General features: G+C 39.8%; 2 protein-coding genes across 2 annotated transcripts in view; one reads left to right on the forward strand and one right to left on the reverse strand.

The window, feature by feature from the left end:
* The window catches only part of pex11a (peroxisomal biogenesis factor 11 alpha), a 31373-nt gene extending 27609 nt beyond the window's left edge, over positions 1 to 3764 (reverse strand). The window contains exon 1 of the mRNA XM_060853099.1: positions 3625 to 3764. Coding sequence (XP_060709082.1) covers positions 3625 to 3680 — 56 coding nt within the window. The 5' untranslated portion in view covers positions 3681 to 3764. The remainder of the gene's footprint in view (positions 1 to 3624) is intronic.
* Positions 3765 to 5919: 2155 nt separating this feature from the next.
* wdr93 (WD repeat domain 93) overlaps positions 5920 to 21365 on the forward strand; it is a 52957-nt gene continuing 37511 nt past the window's right edge. The window contains exons 1-4 of the mRNA XM_060852851.1: positions 5920 to 6180; positions 7384 to 7533; positions 11260 to 11338; positions 17600 to 17707. Of these exons, the coding sequence (XP_060708834.1) occupies positions 5920 to 6180; positions 7384 to 7533; positions 11260 to 11338; positions 17600 to 17707 (598 nt within the window). The remainder of the gene's footprint in view (positions 6181 to 7383; positions 7534 to 11259; positions 11339 to 17599; positions 17708 to 21365) is intronic.

Genomic DNA, 21365 nt, shown 5'->3' on the forward strand with positions numbered 1-21365 from the left:
CAAACTTATCAAATGTTATTGGAACTGCACTCTTCCAAGCAAGTGGAGAGTATTGCATCACACTTCTGTCTTGTGCCTCGAGGTAGTGGACAGGCATTTGGCGGACAGGAGGTGAATTGCTAGTAACAAAATTCCCAGCTTCTGAACCTTTCCTATATTCACAGTATTTATATAGCATAATGCCTTAATAATGCAGTCAGTGAAGTACAGCACTACATGATAAATTTGATGAACTTCCATATTTTGCAAAAGAAGCCAAGTTAAAGAGGGCAACAGTGTAGGATATGATTTGCTGTCCAAGTACTGAAAAACGTTCCCTCCTTCAGCCCCAATGTGTTTATTGATTTCTTAAGCTACATATCAAAATAGCACTCCCAGCTAGGCTTTACCTAGAAAAGTGTGATTTTTAAAATTTATTTTCTGCATTTAAGCTATGGTGAAAATAAAAATCTACCAATATTTTTATTAGCAACCAGGAAGATAAAAGCAAATATCACACATAAAACCACTATAACCATGCCCACTCAAGCAACTTCAGGTCCGAGCTCCCATCCCTGCTGTGTCTTCATCATTCCCCAAGACCTCACCTGCACTGAGGATGAACGTTTAATCCTCAGGAAAGGCCTCACCTTTATCCTTTTACCATCCCAGATTAATGAGTTTGACATTCGCTGCGACCTTGAAAGTTTCTTTCGCCACCTCCGCCTCTGTGCCCACTTTTTCAACCAAGACACCCGCCCACACACTGAGGACCCATTTCTTCCGCCTCCAACACACCCCATCCACCTGGACACCTAGTGCTGATCTGTTACCCACCCTTGATCTCTTCATTTCAAACTACTGCCATATCATCGACCGCCTCAACCTGTCCACCCCCCCAAACTCACTCCAACTTCCCGCCCTCACAACGCGCAGCCCTCCACTCCAACCCCAACCTCACCATCAAACCCACAGACAAGTGGGGCGCACCAATCTCAACACTGCTAAAGCCAACTCGCAGACACCTCCTCTTACTGTCCTCTTGATCACGACCTCACCTCCCATCACCCAACCATCCTATCCCAGACCATCCATAACCTCCTCACCTCTGGAGATCTCCCATCCGCAGCCTCCAATCTCATTGTCTGTGAACCCCGCACTGCCTGATTCTACCTCCTTCCCATGATTGACAAACCTGACTGCCATGGTCGACCCATTGTCTCAACCAGCACCTGTCCCACCATACTCACCTCCTCCTACCTCGATACCATCCTGTTCCCCCTTAGTCCAGGAACACTCCACCTACATTCAGGACACCACCTTCACCTCCTCCAAGATGTTTGTTTCCCCGGCCGCCAACACCTCATCTTCACCATAGACATCCATTCCCTGCACACATTGATCCGTCACGATGAAGAGCCCTCCGTTTCTTCTTCTCACACTGTCCCAACCAGTACCCTTCCACCAACACCCTCATCTGCTTGGCTGAACTGGTCCTCACCCTCAACAACTTCTCCTTCCAATCCTCCCACTTCCATACAACATCACACATAAAACATATGGGTATATTCCCTGCGATTTCTTTCCATTATAGCTTCCAAAATTCACATTTATAATGGAAAGTGGCATTGCTGGAAAATCAAATTGATTTATAAGGTTTTAGCTCATGACACTTTTACATCTCTAAGCTCCTCAGGCAAACAGCAGAAAAAAAATCATACGCTCCAATTGACTGTGCTTCTCAAATTACGAAAGGTTTTACTACTTCATCATTATTAGTAATGCCAATCAAACTCCTTTGGCATTGCACATTGAAGTCAAGAATGAATGCAGCCATCACCTTAAATGGAATTAGAGTGTGGGGAAAATTGTACCAGAGCATGTAGTCACAATTTACACAATTTTACATTCTATTCTTAATTACTGAATCCTATTGTAAATTTGCAGAATCATATTTAAATAGAAAATGCTTCTCTAAAATTGCCATGCTGTAACGACCCCAGCCTGTCATTCAATTATTGGTACCCGGTATGCACAGACCACCGATTCCTGCACAACAAACCTAAACAGGAAGACATAACAAGCCCAGAGACTCTAGTCACCCTGCCATACATCAAAGACATCTCGGAGATGACAACCGGACACTCTGGGCCCTAGGATCACGGTAGCCTACAAACCTATCACCATACTAAAACAGCTCCTGATGAATTTAAAAGGACCCCATTCCAACAACCAGCAGAATGAAAGTCATAAACAAAATACCCTGCAAGGACTGCAACAAACGTTACATTGAACAGACGGGCAGGAAACTAGCAACAAGAGTATATGAGCTCCAACTAGCCACCAAAAGACATGGCCAACTATCACTGGTATCCATACACACAGATGAAGATGGTCATTAGTTCGACTGGGACAATACATCCATCCTGGGATAGGCTAAACAAGGACACGCATTGGAAATCCTAGAGGCCTGGCATTCAAACCAGAACTCCATTAACAGAGATTTGGACCCCATTTACCAACGTCTCAGAAACACAACTGGAAATGGTATCACCCATCACAACAAACCCAGACAGATAACTAGCAGGCAGGGAAGAAGACCAGCGCTTCACCGGAGACTCACTGAAGATGTTACCTAGCATAGTGATGAAACATCTGACAGCAAATCTACCAGCTCAGCGAGCAAACTTACAGTGTGATCCACAAAATCACCTGGATATTAAAATCAGGTTGGGCGAGCTTAATTCTAAACTAACAGGGGTACAGTCAGGTTTGATCAATTTAGGCTGCATATATACTTCATGCTTCCCAACTGCCTGAAACGTTTATATATCAACAATGTAGAAAATCCTGCAGATTCCTGGATGTGCCATATGCCGAAATGTCTAACATTAATTAAAATATAGATATTTGACAAAAGCAAAAAGATGTTCACTAAAGTTTAAATTGAGACAAGGGGGTACTGGCAGGGCTTGGAGCCCTCAAAAAGTTTCCAGTGAAGTTTGACACATAGTGCACTCTTTTTTGCTACCTTCTCCATTTGGTTCATATGGATTCCAATACAACACTAGTTCCAATGCAACTACATACTCAGTTACCGCTGAGGATGAATTTGCACTATAAAATAACAGAAAAGGACTGAAACACCAAGCATTTGGGTATACATCTAGCATCTCAGACACAAAATAGTCTAATCTCCAAAATCTAAATGGATTCTCAGTTTACAAGCAGCATAAGCAGATCGATCTGATTAATTCTGTCTAACTTACTTTGAACAATTACTGCATTAAGAAATAAAACAGCATGCAAAAGCACAAGTTAAATATATGCATTAAGCCACAGATAATACAGCCTTTGGGATAATGAAATTAAACATGAAGAACTGAAATCTTTCAGACAGGCCTCAAGGGAAACGCTGCCAGTCACAATAAAAGGCAAGGTGCAAATAATATTTGCTTTCTTTACAATGTTGTTAAACCTTTAAATAGTGAAGTTTAGAACAGTAAGCACAGATATCAAAATTTACGCTATGCAGCTTGGCAAAAAAAAACCCAAGTTAGTTAATGAAGATTCAACACTTATACTATCAGAAAGGGGGAGGGAGTAAAAATAGTCAGTATGAAGGCTCCATTGCAGAAGTCTTACCTGAAGATTCTCTCCCTGCCTTGGCTGAGAGAAGTAAATTTCACAAAAGAATCCATAGCAAGAAAGGGGAAGCAGCAAAGAGCTGAATTTCTTGGACCTGGGATTAATTGTGAAAGAGAACCTTTGAACCTAGAGGGAACGACTCAGAAAACTCAATAACTTTGCCACAGGCTCACACTGCAAAAAGCAGGGAATGCAAAGAGAGGAGGAACACAATAAATAAAAAAAAAATGAAAAAGACAAACACATAACAAATGGTGCAACTCTCAGATGTTACAGTGTTGCTGCCTGGGGCTGAGGTCACGCAGGTTTAAGTTATTAAATAAAATTGGATTTGTTCCTTTATTTCGGCTGAGGCCTGAAAATAAACTGAATCCAGGAGCCTTGAAGTCTCCATAGCAACAGGGAAACTTATCCCTTACAAATTTAACATTTTAACACATTAGACTGCTGCATTCGAGAATTTGCTTTGGCATTTTAAAAGATGACTTAGACTATATTCTCAATAGATTATAGTCACTCAAATAAAAAGTGATTGAAATAATTTTAAGGACATGCTGCTGCCCTTCCGCCCAGTTTAAACGAAGACCCGGCGGACACTTTCAAAGGACGGACCGCACTTCCGGTCCCGGTATCCTAGCAACCAGTGAGCCAGCAGCAACAAACACAACTGCTTCATCCTTGAAGAGCTTCTTTTTCCTCAACTACTTTAACTTCTTTATTTTCCTCATCCATCCCATTGGCTGAGTTGGAAGCAACAGTCAAATCTGCTCTGAATCTGTAGCTTTGAAGTTAGAAAGTTGTAAGTTTTTGTTTACAAAATAATATTCTTAAGAATGTTGGTTGATATGATGCTGATGTCTCTCGAGTGAAGGAGACCATGGAATATGTTGAACGTTTATATATAGAATAGGACAGCTCCTTTGGCCCTTGATTTTGTTTAGATTAGATTACTTGCAGTGTGGAAACAGGCCCTTCAGCCCAACAAATCCATGCCAACCCAGACCCATTCCCCTAACACTACAGGTAAATTTAACATGGCCAATTCACCTAACCTGCCCACTTTTGGATTGTGGGAAGAAACCAGAGCACCCAGAGGAAACCCACACAGACACAGCAAGAATGTGCAAACTCCACACAGAGAGTCACCTGAAGCAGGAATTGAACCAGGGTCGCTGGCACTGTGAGGCAGCAGTGCTAACCACTGTGCCACCATGCCAACCTTTTATCCTGCTCCAAGATAAAACAAACCTGCACATCCTTCATTTGACTATCATCCATTTACCTATCCAAGAGTTGCTTAAATGTTCACTGATTACAGTATATCAGATTATTTTACCCTCCAGGTCTATGCCAGTGTTTATGCTGCCATGGGCCTTCTTGCATTCAACTCTGTCTCACTGCATTAGAATATTGTAGGATTTCAGAGTGCGGTCTCATCTTTTGCATGCTTATCCGGTGCCTGTGAAGGTTGGGGCATTAGAAACGAGTGCACAAAACCAAGAATTGGGTCTTTTCTGCCACTTGTCATTGCTCTCAGTCCTTCTAGCACCATGTAAATTTGACCTACAGTGTCAGTATCATGGATTGTCATGTCAGGTACACCACAGTTAGGTGTCGAGTAAAGCCCCAATTAACATGGCTGAACAAAAGAGTCTGTTCTCATTTCAGAATAGCATTCTCAAGTTTGTCAGTGTGAAACATTTCTGTGTTAAGCACAAGCCATTTTGCGATGATATGAGTGAGATTACTAATTTGAAATACATTACAAATTGCCAATAAGAACTGGATTTAGACTGTCCAAATTCATTTCAGCTAAGATTCATATGGTCAGTAGACAGAGGAAACTATCTATGCCAAATTGAATATAAATCCCAAAGAAGAAATCTCAATCCTTAAGTCTTTAACCCAAGAGTACAAGAACATGAGGTATAGAAGGATGAGTAGATCGTGTGGTTCATCAAGCCTGACCTGCCTTTCAATATGATCATGGTTGATCTCAGCTTTCATTTCACTTCTCTGACTATTCCTCAAATTTCTTAATTTTGTGATAAGTTTACTGTAGAAGGGGAAATACTGCAAGAGTCAGGGAATTTTGAGACACTGGAAATATAAATTAGTGCTTGAAGGGGTGGATATGAGGTCTGAATTAAATTGAGAATGAAGAAAAATGTAGAATTTGATTGCTGGATGGAACAAGAGAAGGAGAACTGATAAATTCTCTGGGCTGATTAATAAATGGTTTTGTTCACATTTCAATGTTGAAGGACTGTGAGACTGTGAATATTAAAGAGAATGCTGAGCTACAATCAAAAACATCTACAGATTCCAACTCCTTCTGAACATAATTGGATTGAAGATCACAGAGATGACTATTACCTGAAGGATCCGGATCAGTGGCTCGATGAATTGCCTCAACCATTCAGAATGATTGATAAATTAATTGGACACATCATCGACAATGCTTGGGAAAACATTGAGAAAAGAGAAGCAGAAAGAGAAGCTGAAAACTTGAAGATAAAACCTCCGACTCGTGAAGCAATAGAGGAAGTTCAGGTCAGCAAATGTGCTGTAATTCAACAAATACCACAATTCAATTCTATTTTCTGTACTCATTAGCAAGGTATTGTTTGTGATTGCTTCATATAACTCTTCAATGCCAGAAATACAAAGATCATAAATTCTGTACTTGATTGACATTACAACACAAAATTAAGCCAATAGTTTATCAAGTCTACTTTATTTTTTTCTTCAGATGGGCCATCTATCCCACTTTCTTTCTTCTCTCCTTTTGATCTTCAATATTTGTTTTCTTTTTGTTTCTTTTACATATTGTAGCCATTCAGGACATTGGTTAGGCCATTTTTGGAATACTGTGTGCAACTCTGGTCTCCCTGCTATAAGAAGGATGTTGTGAAATTTGAAAGGGTTCAGAAATGGTTTACAAGGATGTTGCCAGAGTTGCAAGGTTTGAGCTATGGCGAGACGCAGTTTAGGCTGGGTTATTTTTCTTGGAGTGTCAGAGGCTGAGGGGGTGACCTTATAGAGGTTTAAAAAATCATGAGGGGCATGGATAGGGTAAATAACCAAGGTTTTTTTCCTGGTGTGGGGGAGTCCAGGACTAGAGGGCATAGGTTTGGGGTGAGAAGGGAAAGATTTAAAAGGGACCTAAAGGGCATCATTTTCGTGCAGAAAGTATGTGTGTAATGAATGAGCTGCCAGAGGAAGTGATGGAGGCTGGTCCAATTACAACATTTAAAAGGCATCTTGATGGTTATAGGAATAGGAAGGGTTTTGAGGGATATGGGCAAAATGGGTCTAGATTTATTTAGGATGCCTGGTCAGCATGGACAAGTTGGATCAAAGAGTCTGTTTCTGTGCTGTACATCTCTATGACTCTATTTGCTAAAAGATACTGGTTGTTAATGGAGTATAGTGCAATGGGCACACTCAGTCTTGCGGTATCTCACCAATGTGTCTGTCATGTGTGAGATAGATAAGAGATAGCTGTAATTATTGTTATGACTTGTTGTACACTGGAGATATTACTGGAATATTTTTTCGAAGTGGATTATATTTTGATTCATCAACGTGGGGAGAGGCATTGCTAGAGACAATGGCAGGCAGGAGTTGATTTAGTAACTTTGAATCCTGCTTCTGATTTCTGTGCAGTAAACTTTAGAGCAACAAAAATATCTTTGGTCAGAAAAATATTCAATGATAACTTAGTTTCTGTTATTTCTCTCTCTTTTTCAACAGCTTCCTGGCAATTTAAATTGTTTTGCAAATATTATGGATGGAAAAAATATTTTTGCTGGCATGTCTGAAGGTGTGGCCATTCTGAACCAGGAGGATCATACTATAAAATCTCTTTGGAAGATGGAAGGTGTGGAGATTATTGCCCTTCAAGTAAGGCATGTTGGAGGTCAACTGTACCTGCTTGCTGCTCTAGATGACATGGGTATTTACCTGAAAATATTTATCATATATAAGTTTATTTGCTTGAATTTCTCCTGTTCTCTTTGCAAGGTCTTTTTTTTAAATAAGAGTTGGGGTCTGTTCTGTTCCCCTTGTTATTTTTAATATATCTTTATTCCCTGAATATCTGAAGGCTGTTTACTTGTGGGTTTTTTTTCATAGCTCCACTAAGGTTGTTCATAAACTGAGAATCCAGCACAGTTTGAAGTAAAAGAATATCTAATTTCTAACCCTGAGTCTTGTTAAATCCTATCAGATAAGGTAAAGGATATGTTCATCTCTGGAATAGAGCACCAATCCTGCAATCTTGCAAAGGAAAATTATGATGCTATTAATACCTGATTGCACCCCTTAAGTTATTCTTTCACTCGTTGAACATATGCTACAACTGATCACAGTTATGCATTGTGCAGTAATTCTATATGCATTCCAAACTTGTAACAAAGCTGACAGAAGCACCACCAGATGTGTACTTTTCTCCAAGCTGTTTTCCACACCTCCCATCATACAAGTGACCGAGTACAATTTCTTTTCATTATTCTTTCATGGGTGTCACTGTGTTATGAGCCAAATTGATGATAACACTGGAAAGACAAATCCCAAAGTGCAACCTGGCTGCACAGCCTATAAATTTAATTTTTCCTATTTGTTTATTGTGACTTCATATACTCACAAGATGGTGCCAGTGTACTTTTAAGAAAGAACATCAAAGTTTATTACCCACAAGGGAAAAAAGTCTGATTTGCATTATTGAAGAACTATTTGAAATGATCTAATTACGAATATCAGAATTAGAGATGAAAACCTTTAGCCTCAACACCAATAACATATTCAGAGTACCAGTGAAAGGTTTCCCTATCTTCTTTTTAATGTTCCTTGTTCTAATGGCTTGGCTGTAGTTGGTTTCTGCAGCTTTCTTCTTGCTGACATTCAAACATTTTCAGAGAAAACACAGGGGTTTCCATACCTTGAGCTTCTTGCAATCTTCTACTTCTGGAGTTTCCTTTTAAGCTACACTATTTTCCCAGCCTGCTCTTTTGGAGACCACTGAACTAATAACACACTTTGTTCTGACTTACCCGACACACACCCTGAAAAAAACCAGCACTTTGCCTTTCTAAATGAACATGTATCATTGCATACTTTCTTGCTAGACAGCAACCCAATATTTTTCCCTCATTTACCCTTATTTCTACGTTTTCACCTCAATGGTTTTAAAAGGCTCATTTAAATGCATGTAAAACTCCTGATAACCCATTCACAGAAGTCAAAATGAAACTTAAAAGGAATGTCCTTCAATGTTTAACTCATACAAAATAGAAATATAAATCAAACTTGATTTCTTCACTTTAAAATTTAAGCTCTTAAACAATCATCATGTATTATGAACCTACATCACAGCTGGAAAGATCAAAATTGGCAACTCATCCATGATCACTCATCAATGATCACTCATCAGTTATGTGGTTACTGGACCATTTGGAAGGCAGTTAAAAGTTAACCACAGTGCTCTTGGTCTGAAGATGTATGTGCGACCAGACCAAGTAAGGATGGTAGATTTCCTTCCCTAGAGAAAAGGCAGTAGTGAACCACATAGGATTTTACAACAGTCAAGTGATGTTTTTGTTAATGTTGGCTTTTAATTTCGGATGTTTTATTCATTGAATTGAAATTCTACCAGCTGCTGTAATAGGATTTGAACATAGTACATAAGAAATAGAACAGGAGTAAGCCATTTTGGGTGTCGAGTCTGCTCCACCATTCAATAAGATCATAGCTGATCTTTTCATAGACTCAACTCCACTCACCATAATCCTTAATTCTTTTCCTGTTCAAAGATCTACCTATCCATGCCTTAAAAACATTCAACAAGGTAGCTTCACGGAGCAGGGAATTCCACACATTCACAACCCTTTGGGAGAGGGTTGTGCTCAGTCCTAAATCTGCTCCCCCTTATTTTGAGGCTATGCCCCTCCCACTTCTAGTTTCACCAGCCAGTGGAATCAACCTCCTTACTTCTTTCTTATCTATTCCCTTCATTATTTTTCCCAAAGCATTAGCCTGGCATCTGGATTACTGGTCCTGTGATGTTATCACTACACCATCTCCAACATGGGGTGAGTTCTCTCAAAGGCCCGCCGTTTGCTATTAACATCAAAGCTGATAAAAGGAAATATACAGTAAGAATATAATTGTATTTGTTCATGAAAACTGCCAAACCTAGCATTTGTTCCCCAGTTATCATTGCTCTTAAGAAAGTGATGGTGAGCTGCCTTCATATTTCACTGCAGCCCATGTGGTTTAGGTACACCTGCAGTGCTACAGTATGGAGGGAGCTCCAAGGTTTTGATGAAGAAGCTGTGATAATGGCAGAATATTTTGAAAGAAAATATATTTTCTTACAATATACATTTTTCTCTGTCTGATGTGGCTGACCTGCTGCAAACTACCAACATTCATGGTTTTGTTGTTGATTTACTGTGTTTGCAGGTTTTCTCGACATGCATGTATTTATAATACATGACTAATATTGTATTATTCTAATATTATTAGTTATAATACATTATTAGTGCATCACATCCACCACACATTCTCTTCAAGAATAGGTTCATATGTCACTGATAACCCTATTTACTTTTCCTTTTGTGTTTCAGGTGTTGCACGTCTTCTTTTTTCTTATGGGGATCTCACTTCCCTGATAAAAGTTTTCAATGCATTCGTAAGTCATCTTCCAAGATTCCAGTTTTGGTCTTAGAGTATTCATAGCGATCAGGAAAATATCAGGTTTACTGCTGATATGTGTTGAGTCTTCTGAATCCAATTGAGGCAGTACAAGTTTGGTCTCAACACAACCACTTTAGGAGGTGCTGTCTCATGGGCTTGTATATGTTAATATTTCCTGAATGAAGTCCTTCCATCAGACATTAGAACTATACTACCATCTTTCCGTATTGCTTATTGTAGAGATTAATTAAATATTAGTCAAAACTAATTAAAATTAATTAATAGATAATTAATTTGAGTGACCCAGTAGAAAAGTTTTAGAGCAGTTTTCATCTGCTTTCGTTGAACTGCCAACGAGCATCAAAGTTTCATATGCCAATGATACAATCTGCACTTAGTACCTGGGTCCTCTTATCAGTAAGACCATGGATTGCAAACAATTGTTAATATCACAGTCACCTTTATCAACATGAACCATTGGTAGGACTGTGTGTCAGGGTACTCGGCTCGGAAGTAGGAGTGCATGTAATGAAAGTTCGCAGAATATCGCCTTACAAGAGTTGGCAACCTCTACCTCCATTATAATTCTAAAGCTTGTGATACTTGGTCCCTGCAAAGAAATAATATACTTCCTCAGCTCTGTTCTAAATAAAAGCCTCTTATTCCATAATATTAAATCTCATTGCCTTAAATTTTTTAAAACATTCAGAAAAAGCATTGGATGTAATATGTGCATTGGATCAACTATCTGAGGATAACAGTCTAGTTAAATGGCCTGAGATTTAACTTTGATAGTGAACTTTCCTTCCTCTGTTTCCTTGTTGCTTGTTATTACTTGAATCTTTTAATGCAGTGAAATCGAGAAGAAATAAACATGAATAAGGTATGTCTTCTATTTTCATGAATCAAAATAGATTTTTTTCTTTTCTTTAGGACAACGTAAGTGAAAAAGTCATTTGTAGTAAATTTGAGATATCAGAAGGTGGAGATTACGCTGGTTTAACTCTTGAAGGTAAAGGTTTCTCTAAATTCTTGAATGTTCCTAAATGTTTACATTTGTTTATATTAGCTGATTATTCAACAGATTGTTTTTTGTGACCAGTCACTTAAGCATGTTGACATTACTTCAAAATAATTCATTAATTTATTTTAGGAGCAGAAAAATCATCATGGGCATTACGTTCCTCCTTGTATGTTTCCTCTAATATTGTAAGAGATGCATCAGCAATCTCTTTAGCTATGGAAGTAATACAGAGGAAGCTCGATTATCCAAATATCAAATAATCCAGCAAGATTGCGAGGTCCTGATGCTTGGCTAAACAATGTTATCCGGCATTCGATCATTCAGAATTTGATTAACCGAACGAAATACTTCCCTCGCCCATGTCCTTCAGATAATTGATGTTCCTCTGTATTCATATCTTGAGCAGACTTGGGCTTCATAAAGTTAAAAAGCCCAAGTCTTCTTAGACGTGTCAAATTCAAATGCAAGGGTGGAAGTAGCAGACTGATTTTTGTTTTATTGACTTAAATAGCAAGGAATCTCAAGCAGTGTGTATATATTAGGTTGATCCAATACTGCTTGTTTTGTAACCCCACTGAATAAGATCATACATCATGGTCAGATTGCTTCTACATCTTTTGTACTCACTCTCTGTATTAAGCATACCCAGTTCAAGTACTGCACAGGCCAGATGCATCAATGTAAGAAAACTGTAATGGGTAGGAGAAAGGACAAACAGTCATTTGTATTGTCAATTTGACATAAAATGCAACTTTTATAACTCACCAAATTACTAGGTGGGTGGAAGTTGCACTGTACATTAAATATTATTTTGCAAAGCAATGCTTGAGTTAAAGGTATTTCGATGATGTCTTTCTTATTTATACTTCTCACTCATAGGCCAAGATGTTTTTTCAATTCCAGAGATTTTTCTCCATTGTTACCAAAAATTAAACCGAAGCCTGACAGCTATGAGTATCACCCCAACTGTTTTTTGCAGGTGTGGGGAAGGGACGCATTTCACATCTGCATGTTTCATGGATGCAGGTCCTCATATAAATTTGCAGTCACCTCCAAACAGGTCTAATTTTGACCTAGGCATATGAAATATAACAGGTTAGGAGCTGGTCTAAATTTTTTGAAGTACTTTAGTGAGGTGGGGGAACTCTTCTGGAGAGGTAGAGTATGCCTTTGGATATGGTTCTGGAATAACTTTGGGAGATGTAAGCTTCACTTAGAGCTTCCTCCATTAGTCAAAACTTTTTCTCACTATTACCCTGTCAAGCCCCCTAAGAATCTTGTATGTTTAAAATCTGATTGAAGATTTGTAGCACGGGTATCCGTTGTTGTGGTTCTGCTCGCCGAGCTGGAAGTTTTTGCTGCAAACGTTTCGTTCCCTGGCTAGGGAACATCATCAGTGCTGTTGGAGCCTCGTGTGAAGCGCTGCTTTGATGTTTTTTCCGGTATTTATATTGGTTTGCTCTTGCCGCTTCCGGGTGTCAGTTTCAGCTGCAGTGATTTGTATGTGGGGTCCAGGTCGATGTGTCTGTTGATGGATGTTCTTGCCGTTTCTGGGTGTCAGTTTCAGCTGTAGTGGTTTGTATATGGTGTCCAGGTCAATGTGTCTGTTGGTGGAGTTTGGGGATGAATGCCATGCTTCTAGGAATTCTCTGGCTGTTCTCTGTCTGGCTTGTCCTATGATAGTGGTGTTTTCCCAGTCAAATTCATGTTGCTGGTTGTCTGAGTGTATGGCTACTAGAAATAGCTGGTCGTGTCGTTTTGTGGCTAGCTGATGTTTATGGAGGCGGATTGTTAGCTGTCTTCCTGTTTGTCCTATATAGTGTTTTGTGCAGTCCTTGCATGGTATTTTGTAAACTACATTAGTTTGGCTCATGCTGGGTATTGGGTCCTTTGTTCTAGTGAGTTGTTGTCTGAGCGTGGATGTTGGCTTGTGTGCTGTTATGAGTCCTAAGGGTCACAGTAGTCTGGCTGTCAGTTCTGAGACGCTCCTGACGTATGGTAGAGTGGCTAGTCCTTTTGGTTGTGGCATGTCCTCGTTCCTCGGTCTATCTCTTAGGCATCTGGTGATAAAGTTGCGTGGGTATCTGTTTTTGGCGAATACCTTGTATAGATGTTCCTCTTCCTCTTTTCGCAGTTCTGGTGTACTGCAGTGTGTTGTGGCCCTTTTGAAAAGTGTCCTGATGCAGCTTCGTTTGTGTGTGTTGGGGTGGTTACTTTCATAGTTTAAGACTTGGTCTGTGTGTGTTGGTTTCCTGTGTACCCTTGTGGTGAATTCTCCGTTGGGTGTTCTCTCTACTAACACGTCTAGGAATGGGAGTTGGCTATCCTTTTCCTCTTCTCGTGTGAATCGTATTCCTGTGAGTGTGGCGTTGATGATTCGGTGTGTTTTTTCTATATCTGTGTTTTTGATGATTACAAAGGTGTCATCAACATATCTGATCCAGAGTTTGGGTTGGATTTGTGGTATGGCTGTATGTTCTAACCTTTGCATAACTGCCTCTGCTATGAGTCCCGAGATTAGTGATCCCATGGGTGTTCCGTTGATTTGTTCGTATATCTGATTGTTGAATGTAAAGTGTGTGGTGAGGCACAGGTCCAGTAGTTTAAGTATGCCGTCCTTGTTGATAGGTTCGGCCTCCTGTGTTCTGTTATGTATGTCCACACTTTACATTCAACAATCAGATATACGAACAAATCAACGGAGCACCTATGGGATCACCAATCTCGGGACTCATAGCAGAGGCAGTTATGCAAAGGTTAGAACATACAGCCATACCACAAATCCAACCCAAACTCTGGATCAGATATGTTGATGACACCTTTGTAATCATCAAAAACACAGATATAGAAAAAAAACACACCGAATCATCAACGCCACACTCACAGGAATCCGATTCACACGAGAAGAGGAAAAGGATAGCCAACTCCCATTCCTAGACGTGTTAGTAGAGAGAACACCCAACGGAGAATTCACCACAAGGGTACACAGGAAACCAACACACACAGACCAAGTCTTAAACTATGAAAGTAACCACCCCAACACACACAAACGAAGCTGCATCAGGACACTTTTCAAAAGGGCCACAACACACTGCAGTACACCAGAACTGCGAAAAGAGAAAGAGGAACATCTATACAAGGTATTCGCCAAAAACGGATACCCACGCAACTTTATCACCAGATGCCTAAGAGATAGACCGAGGAACGAGGACATGCCACAACCAAAAGGACTAGCCACTCTACCATACGTCAGGAGCGTCTCAGAACTGACAGCCAGACTACTGCGACCCTTAGGACTCATAACAGCACACAAGCCAACATCCACGCTCAGACAACAACTCACTAGAACAAAGGACCCAATACCCAGCATGAGCCAAACTAACGTAGTTTACAAAATACCATGCAAGGACTGCACAAAACACTATATAGGACAAACAGGAAGACAGCTAACAATCCGCCTCCATAAACATCAGCTAGCCACAAAACGACACGACCAGCTATCTCCAGTAGCCATACACTCAGACAACCAGCAACATGAATTTGACTGGGAAAACACCACTATCATAGGACAAGCCAGACAGAAAACCGCCAGAGAATTCCTAGAAGCATGGCATTCATCCCCAAACTCCATCAACAGACACATTGACCTGGACACCATATACAAACCACTACAGCTGAAACTGACACCCGGAAATGGCAAGAACATCCATCAACAGACACATCGACCTGGACCCCACATACAAATCACTGCAACTGAAACTGACACCCAGAAGCGGCAAGAACAAACCAATATAAATACCGGAAGAAACATCAAAGCAGCGCTTCACATGAGGCTCCAACAGCACTGATGATGTTCCCTAGCCAGGGAACGAAACGTTTGCAGCAAAAACTTCCAGCTCGGCGAGCAGAACCACAACAATCTTGTATGTTTCCATAAGAGCACCCTTCATTCTTCTAAACTCTAAGTAATGACCAAATCTGTAAAGCTGTTATAGAGTCATGGAGATGTACAGCACGGAAACAGATCCTTTGGTCCAACTCGTCCAGGCCGACCAGCTATCCTAAACTAATCTAGTCCCATTTGCCAGCATTTGGCCAATATCCCTCAAAACCCTTCCTGTTCATATGCCCATCCAGATGCCTTTTAAATGTTGTAATTGTACCAGCCTCTACCCTTCTTCTGGTAGCTCATTCCATATACACACCACCCTCTGCATTAAAAGGTTGCTCCTGAGGTCCCTTTAAAATTTTTCCCTTCTTACCCTAAACCTATGCTGTCTAATTTTGGACCCCTCACCGCAGGGATAATACCTTGTCTATTTACCCTATCCATGCCCCTCATTATTTGATAAACATCTATCAGGTCACCCCTCAATCTCGAATGCTCCAGGGAAAAAAGCCTTGGCCTAATCAGCCTCTCCATATAGCTCAAACCCTCCAACCCTACCAACATCCTTGTAAATCTTTTCTGAACCCTTTCAAGTTTCACAACATCTTTCCAATAGGAGGGAGATCTTTTGATAAGTCAACCCTTTCATATCACGAATCAGTCTAGTGACTCTTTTGAACTGCACCTAATGCCAGTTTATGCTTTACTACAAAGGAAACTTTTCTGAAATTCAAAGGAAACACCAATCATTGTACTTCAGGAATAGACTCATCAATACTCTTTCCAGTTTTAATAAGACTTTGCCATTTTTGAACTCCAAAACCCCTCGCAGCAAATGCCAAAATTCCATTTGCCTTCTTAATTACTTGCTGTACCTGCACGCTAACCTTCTGTGTGTCATGCACAGGAACACCTGCTGCACCTTTTTTGAGTTTCTCTCTGTTTACGTAATATTCTGCCTTTTGATTCTTCTTATCAAAGTGCATGACCTCACACTTTCCAACATTAAAACTATCTGCCCAGTTTTTGTCCACTCACTTAGCCTACCCGTATCTCTTTGCAGATTCCATATGTCCTCATAACACCATGGAGTCCAACCCACTTTTGTATCAAATTTGAACACATTGTATTGTGCTCCTCCTCCAAGCCATCAATATTGATTGTAAATAATTGAGGTCCTGGAGCTGCTTATTGTGGCTCCATTTTACCAACCTGAAAAAGCTATTAATCCAATCATTCTGTCTCCTACATGTTAACCAATCCTCAGTTCATGCCAATACATTACCCATAGTACTGTGAGTTCTGATCTTGTGCAATAATGTTTTATATAGCACCTAATTGAATACATTTGGAAAATCCAAATATACTATATCTAAAGATTTTGCCTTTATCAACTTTGCTTGTTATTTTGTCAAAGATTCTCACAAATTTGTTAAACGTGATTTCCTTTTCACAAAACCTTTTGCCTGTTTGATTGCATCAAGTTTTTCTAAATATCCTGCTATTTCATCTTTAATCATGGACCATAGCATTTTCCCAATGAGAGATGTAAGGCTAACTGGCCTATAGTTTCCTTCTTTATGTCAGTATTTCATAATGTGCAAAGGATTTTGAGTTGACCTTAGGCTAACATTGTTCATCTGTATCAGTTGAGGAAGGGGTTTTCATTCATGACTTGGTCTCTTCAGGCACAACAGATGATATTCAGTACAGCAGTGACATACACCTGGATCCAATCCATCATCTTCCAAGTTGTACAGGTTCAATCAATGCCCGTGTTGAGAGATGTGACTGAACGCTATATCATTGCAATGCTGTTTTTACTTCACTTCCAATAATGAACTCACCATTTTTGAATAAACGATGAACAATCAAACTAATGTTCATTTAAGATGATGCATTAATTCTTTCCGTGGAAGTTGCATATATTGATAAAGGTTGCTTTATTGATCCAGGAATTACCATTGAATAATTGTTTTTAACCATAGGTTATTGGAACAGCCAAATGTCTTTTTGATAAAGTGTGTACTGTATTTACCAAATCATACTGGAAAGTTCTATATACAAGTCAAGAATATCACACAGTAGTGCTGTAAAATATACAAATATTCGATATATTTCCTTAATGGTTTTCTACAAGGCCACAGGTGTATAACATATTAACTTTACCTGACATCAAAAAAAATCCCTTTGAGTAACACTGCTATCCACTTGAACAGACAACAGTATCTGAGTTTAATATCTCACCTAACAAGACAGTATTCCTTTTAAACTGTCATCATTGGTTTTACTATATTGCCTTGCTAGTCTTATTACCTTCCCATTTATTTCCCAGCTTTAATTCATGTTGTCTCGTCCAGGAAAAGGTGAAAACTGGCTGGAGGTGTATCGACTGCAGAAGGACAATTGGGCTCAAGAACTGGATCAGTTTGAAAAGCTCATGACACTTAATGGGCAAACAGGAGTATGTAAGAAGTTGATCAACATTCCATTGTTTACATTTAGGCTGCTCACCCATTAAAAACCTATAATGGATTTAGACATATTAAGCATATTTAAAAGGAAATGGGAAATGGATCAGCTTCAAACTCTTGATCAGATGAGTTAAGACTTAGCCAATTGATTCTCTTTTCAGACCTGCTGTCCAATTCCAGGATTTTATGTTCTTTTTCTCTTCTCTCCTGAAGCCACTGTGCTCTAGCTGTAGACCCAGAGAAGAGAGATATTGGACTTGAACTGAAACTCTGTTTCTGTGTCCGAAGGTTTTGGCAAATCTAAAGGCCCTTTCTAGCATTTTCTGTTTTTATTTTTGATCTCCAGTATCTGTAGCGTTTTACTTTTGTTATATGAAAGTAAATATGAAAGTATGATAATATATGGTGTATATTATCACAGCAATATATGACCCATGGTATGGTTCCATCCAATATTACTCACTCTGGATTAACTATCTTTAAAAGGATGAATGAAAGGAGAAGGGCAAGGAGAGCAGGCACAAAATCATTTGGTGGAGCAGTAAATGTTGCCAAAATAAGTTTCAAATATGCATTGTGTGAAGGTACAGAAATGCAGTCTTGATTGTTCACTGGATGTGAGGTGCCAAGCCGATTAGATTTGACCAAGGTGCCAAGATTTCAATGTGCAGAAGAAGAAACGGACATGACGAATATTGAGGTTAGGGATTCATCTTTGATTACTCTAGGTCAAGTCGGCATCAGGAGGAAAGAAGTGTTATGTATTCTAAAAGGCATTAAGGTGGACATGTCCCCAGGTCCAGATGGGATCTATCCCAAGTTATTGAGGGAAGTGAGAGAGGAAATCGCTGGGGCTTAAACAGATATCTTTGCAGCATCCTTAAAAATGGGGGAAGTCCCATTGGACTGGAGAATTGCGAATGTTGTCCCCTTGTTTAAGAAGGGTAGCAGGGATATTCCAGGTAATTACAGACCAGTGAGCCTGATGTCAGTATTAGGAAAGCTACTGGAGAAGATACTAAGGGATAGGATATGTACCTATTTAGAAGAAAATGGGCTTATCAGTTTTAGGCAGCATGATTTTGTGCAGGGAAAGTCATGTCTTACAAACCTAGTAGAATTCTTTGAAGAGGTGTCAAAGTTGATTGATGAGAGAAGAGCTGTAGACATCATATACTTGGACTTTAGTAAGTCATTTGACAAGGTTCCCCATGATTGGCTGATGAAGAAGGTGATCAGCCTTCTGGGGTCCAGGGTGTTCTAGCTAGATGGATAGAGAACTGGTCGGAAGGAAGCTTCTCAAAATGGAGACCTGTGACCAGTGGTGTCCCACAGGGATCTGTGCTGGGACCACTGTTTGTGATATACATAAATGATTTGGAAGAGGATGTAGGTTGCCTCATTAGCAAGTTAGCAGATTACACTAAGATTGATAGAGTAACAAATAGTGAGTGGGACTGTTAGAGACAGCAGAATATAGATAGATTGGAGAGTTGGGCAAATAAATGGCAGATGGAGTTCAATCTGGGCAAATGCAAGGTGATGCATTTTGGAAGATGCAATTCCAGGGCAAACTATATAGGAAATGGAAAAGTCCTGGGGAAAATTGTGCAGTGAGATCTGGGTGTTCAGGTCCATTGTTCCCTGAAGGTGGCAATATTGGTCAGCAGAGTGGTCAAGAAGGCATATGGCATGCTTTCCTCAATCGGACGGGGTATTGAGCACAAGACTTGGCAGGTCATGTTCCAGTTGTATAAAACTCTGGTTCAGCCACATTTGGAATACTGCGTACAGTTCTGGTTGCCACATTACCAAAATGGATGCGGATGCTTTGGAGAGGGTGCAGAGGAGGTTCATCAGGATGTTGCCTGGTATGGTGGGTGCTAGCTATGAGGAGAGGTTGAATAGATTAGGATTATTTTCATTGGAAAGTAGGAGGCTGAGGGGGGGGACCTGATTGAGGCCTACAAAATCATGAGAGGTATAGACAGGGTGGATCGCAAGAAACTTTTCCCAGATTGGAAGACGCAATTACTAGGGTTCACGAGTTCAAAGTGAGTGGGGAAAAGTTTAAGGGAGATATACGTGGAAAGTTCTTCATGCAGAGAGTGGTGGGTGCTTGGAATGCGTTGCCAGCAGAGGTGGTAGGGGCTGGAACGATGGCATCATTTAAGATCTATCTAGACAGATGCATGAATGGGCAGGGAGCAGTGATACAAGTCCTTAGAAAATAGGAGGCAGATTTAGATAGAGGATGTGAATCTGCACAGATTTGGAGGGCCAAAGGGCTGTAATGTTCTTGTTCTTAAGAATTAGACATAGGCCCATGCCATCTATACTTTTGGCTGCAGGTTGATCTGTAACTGAGTGGGTGGAAAATAGAATGATTTCATATTCCCTCACAAAAAATCTATAGATTTTGCCTTATGATGGATAATTTCATATACTGTGAATTAATTGTAGAAAAGCCTTTGTAGAAATAACAAAACACAAATGTTGGAGATCGGAAATAAAACAATAGAAATGAACAGCAGGTTATTTAACATTTCTGAAAAGAAAGACTGGTTAAAATTTCTATTCAGACCTTTCATCAGAACTGAATTCTGATGTCAGGGTTATCTGTGTGATTTTATTGAGTCATGAAGTCATGAATAGTTAATTATTTTACAAGCTGCAGGAATGTTAAGATTATGTACTCTTGATGTAAGAGTCTTACCAAAACATAACAATATGGTGAAGTATTTTTAGCGTTTTGACTCCCACTATGTCAATTAGTATGGAACAATGGTGACTGCCTATCTGTTAAAATCACTGTGACATAAGAACAATGGCAGTTCATAGCTACTGATACAGCAATTCTGAGAATTTTATAATGAGAAGAAGGAAAGTAGTTGTGATAATTGCAAATCACATATATCACGTTATTAAAAATGACTTCTTATTGAGCAGAATTCAGTCTTGACAACCTTGAAATTGCACAATGGGATACTAATGTGCATATCTTTGACATGTTTATCTGAAAGCACTCTTTCTGATGCTTGAGGCTGTGATCCTATTTGGAATGCATGGGCAAATGATAACATTTCATACATCTTAATATCAGGGTGAAAGCAGACTGTTGCAATGAACCAAATTGACCATTGTAGCTGACTGGGACATGACAGCCATTTATTTTACAAGGTTACTCCTTCAGAGTAGCAAAGTAAATTGCACGTTTATTAATGGTTCCAAAACATCTCAAAGGAGGCAGGTTTTCTGAGAGGCTGTGATCATTTAACATTGTTAATTCGAGGTCAAAGGCAAACATTCATTGCTGGTGATCATAAGGGATGCTATTATTCCTCATTGCCGACCAGATCAGTAAGGGTCAAGGTTTAAATGGCTCAGTGATGAATTCGAAGGATCTGACTTGCATTCCTGTTTTTTCATCATTTTTACTGCCCCCAGAAGAGGGGGACTTCATTTTAATTCTCAGTATAATCAGCATGTAGATTTCAGATGCAATGAATGAATATGAGAAACAAGATGAGCACTGGGCAATTTGACTCTTAAGTCCTGCCTAGGATGTGAAAGGGATAGTTTACAATGCCCTTCCCCTACCCTGGATGAGCAATATTCTCTTTTTGAAATGGTAAAATATTCACATTAAAGT

This window comes from Hemiscyllium ocellatum, chromosome 39 (assembly GCF_020745735.1).
Source record: "Hemiscyllium ocellatum isolate sHemOce1 chromosome 39, sHemOce1.pat.X.cur, whole genome shotgun sequence".
Classification (NCBI taxonomy): Eukaryota; Metazoa; Chordata; class Chondrichthyes; order Orectolobiformes; family Hemiscylliidae; genus Hemiscyllium; species Hemiscyllium ocellatum.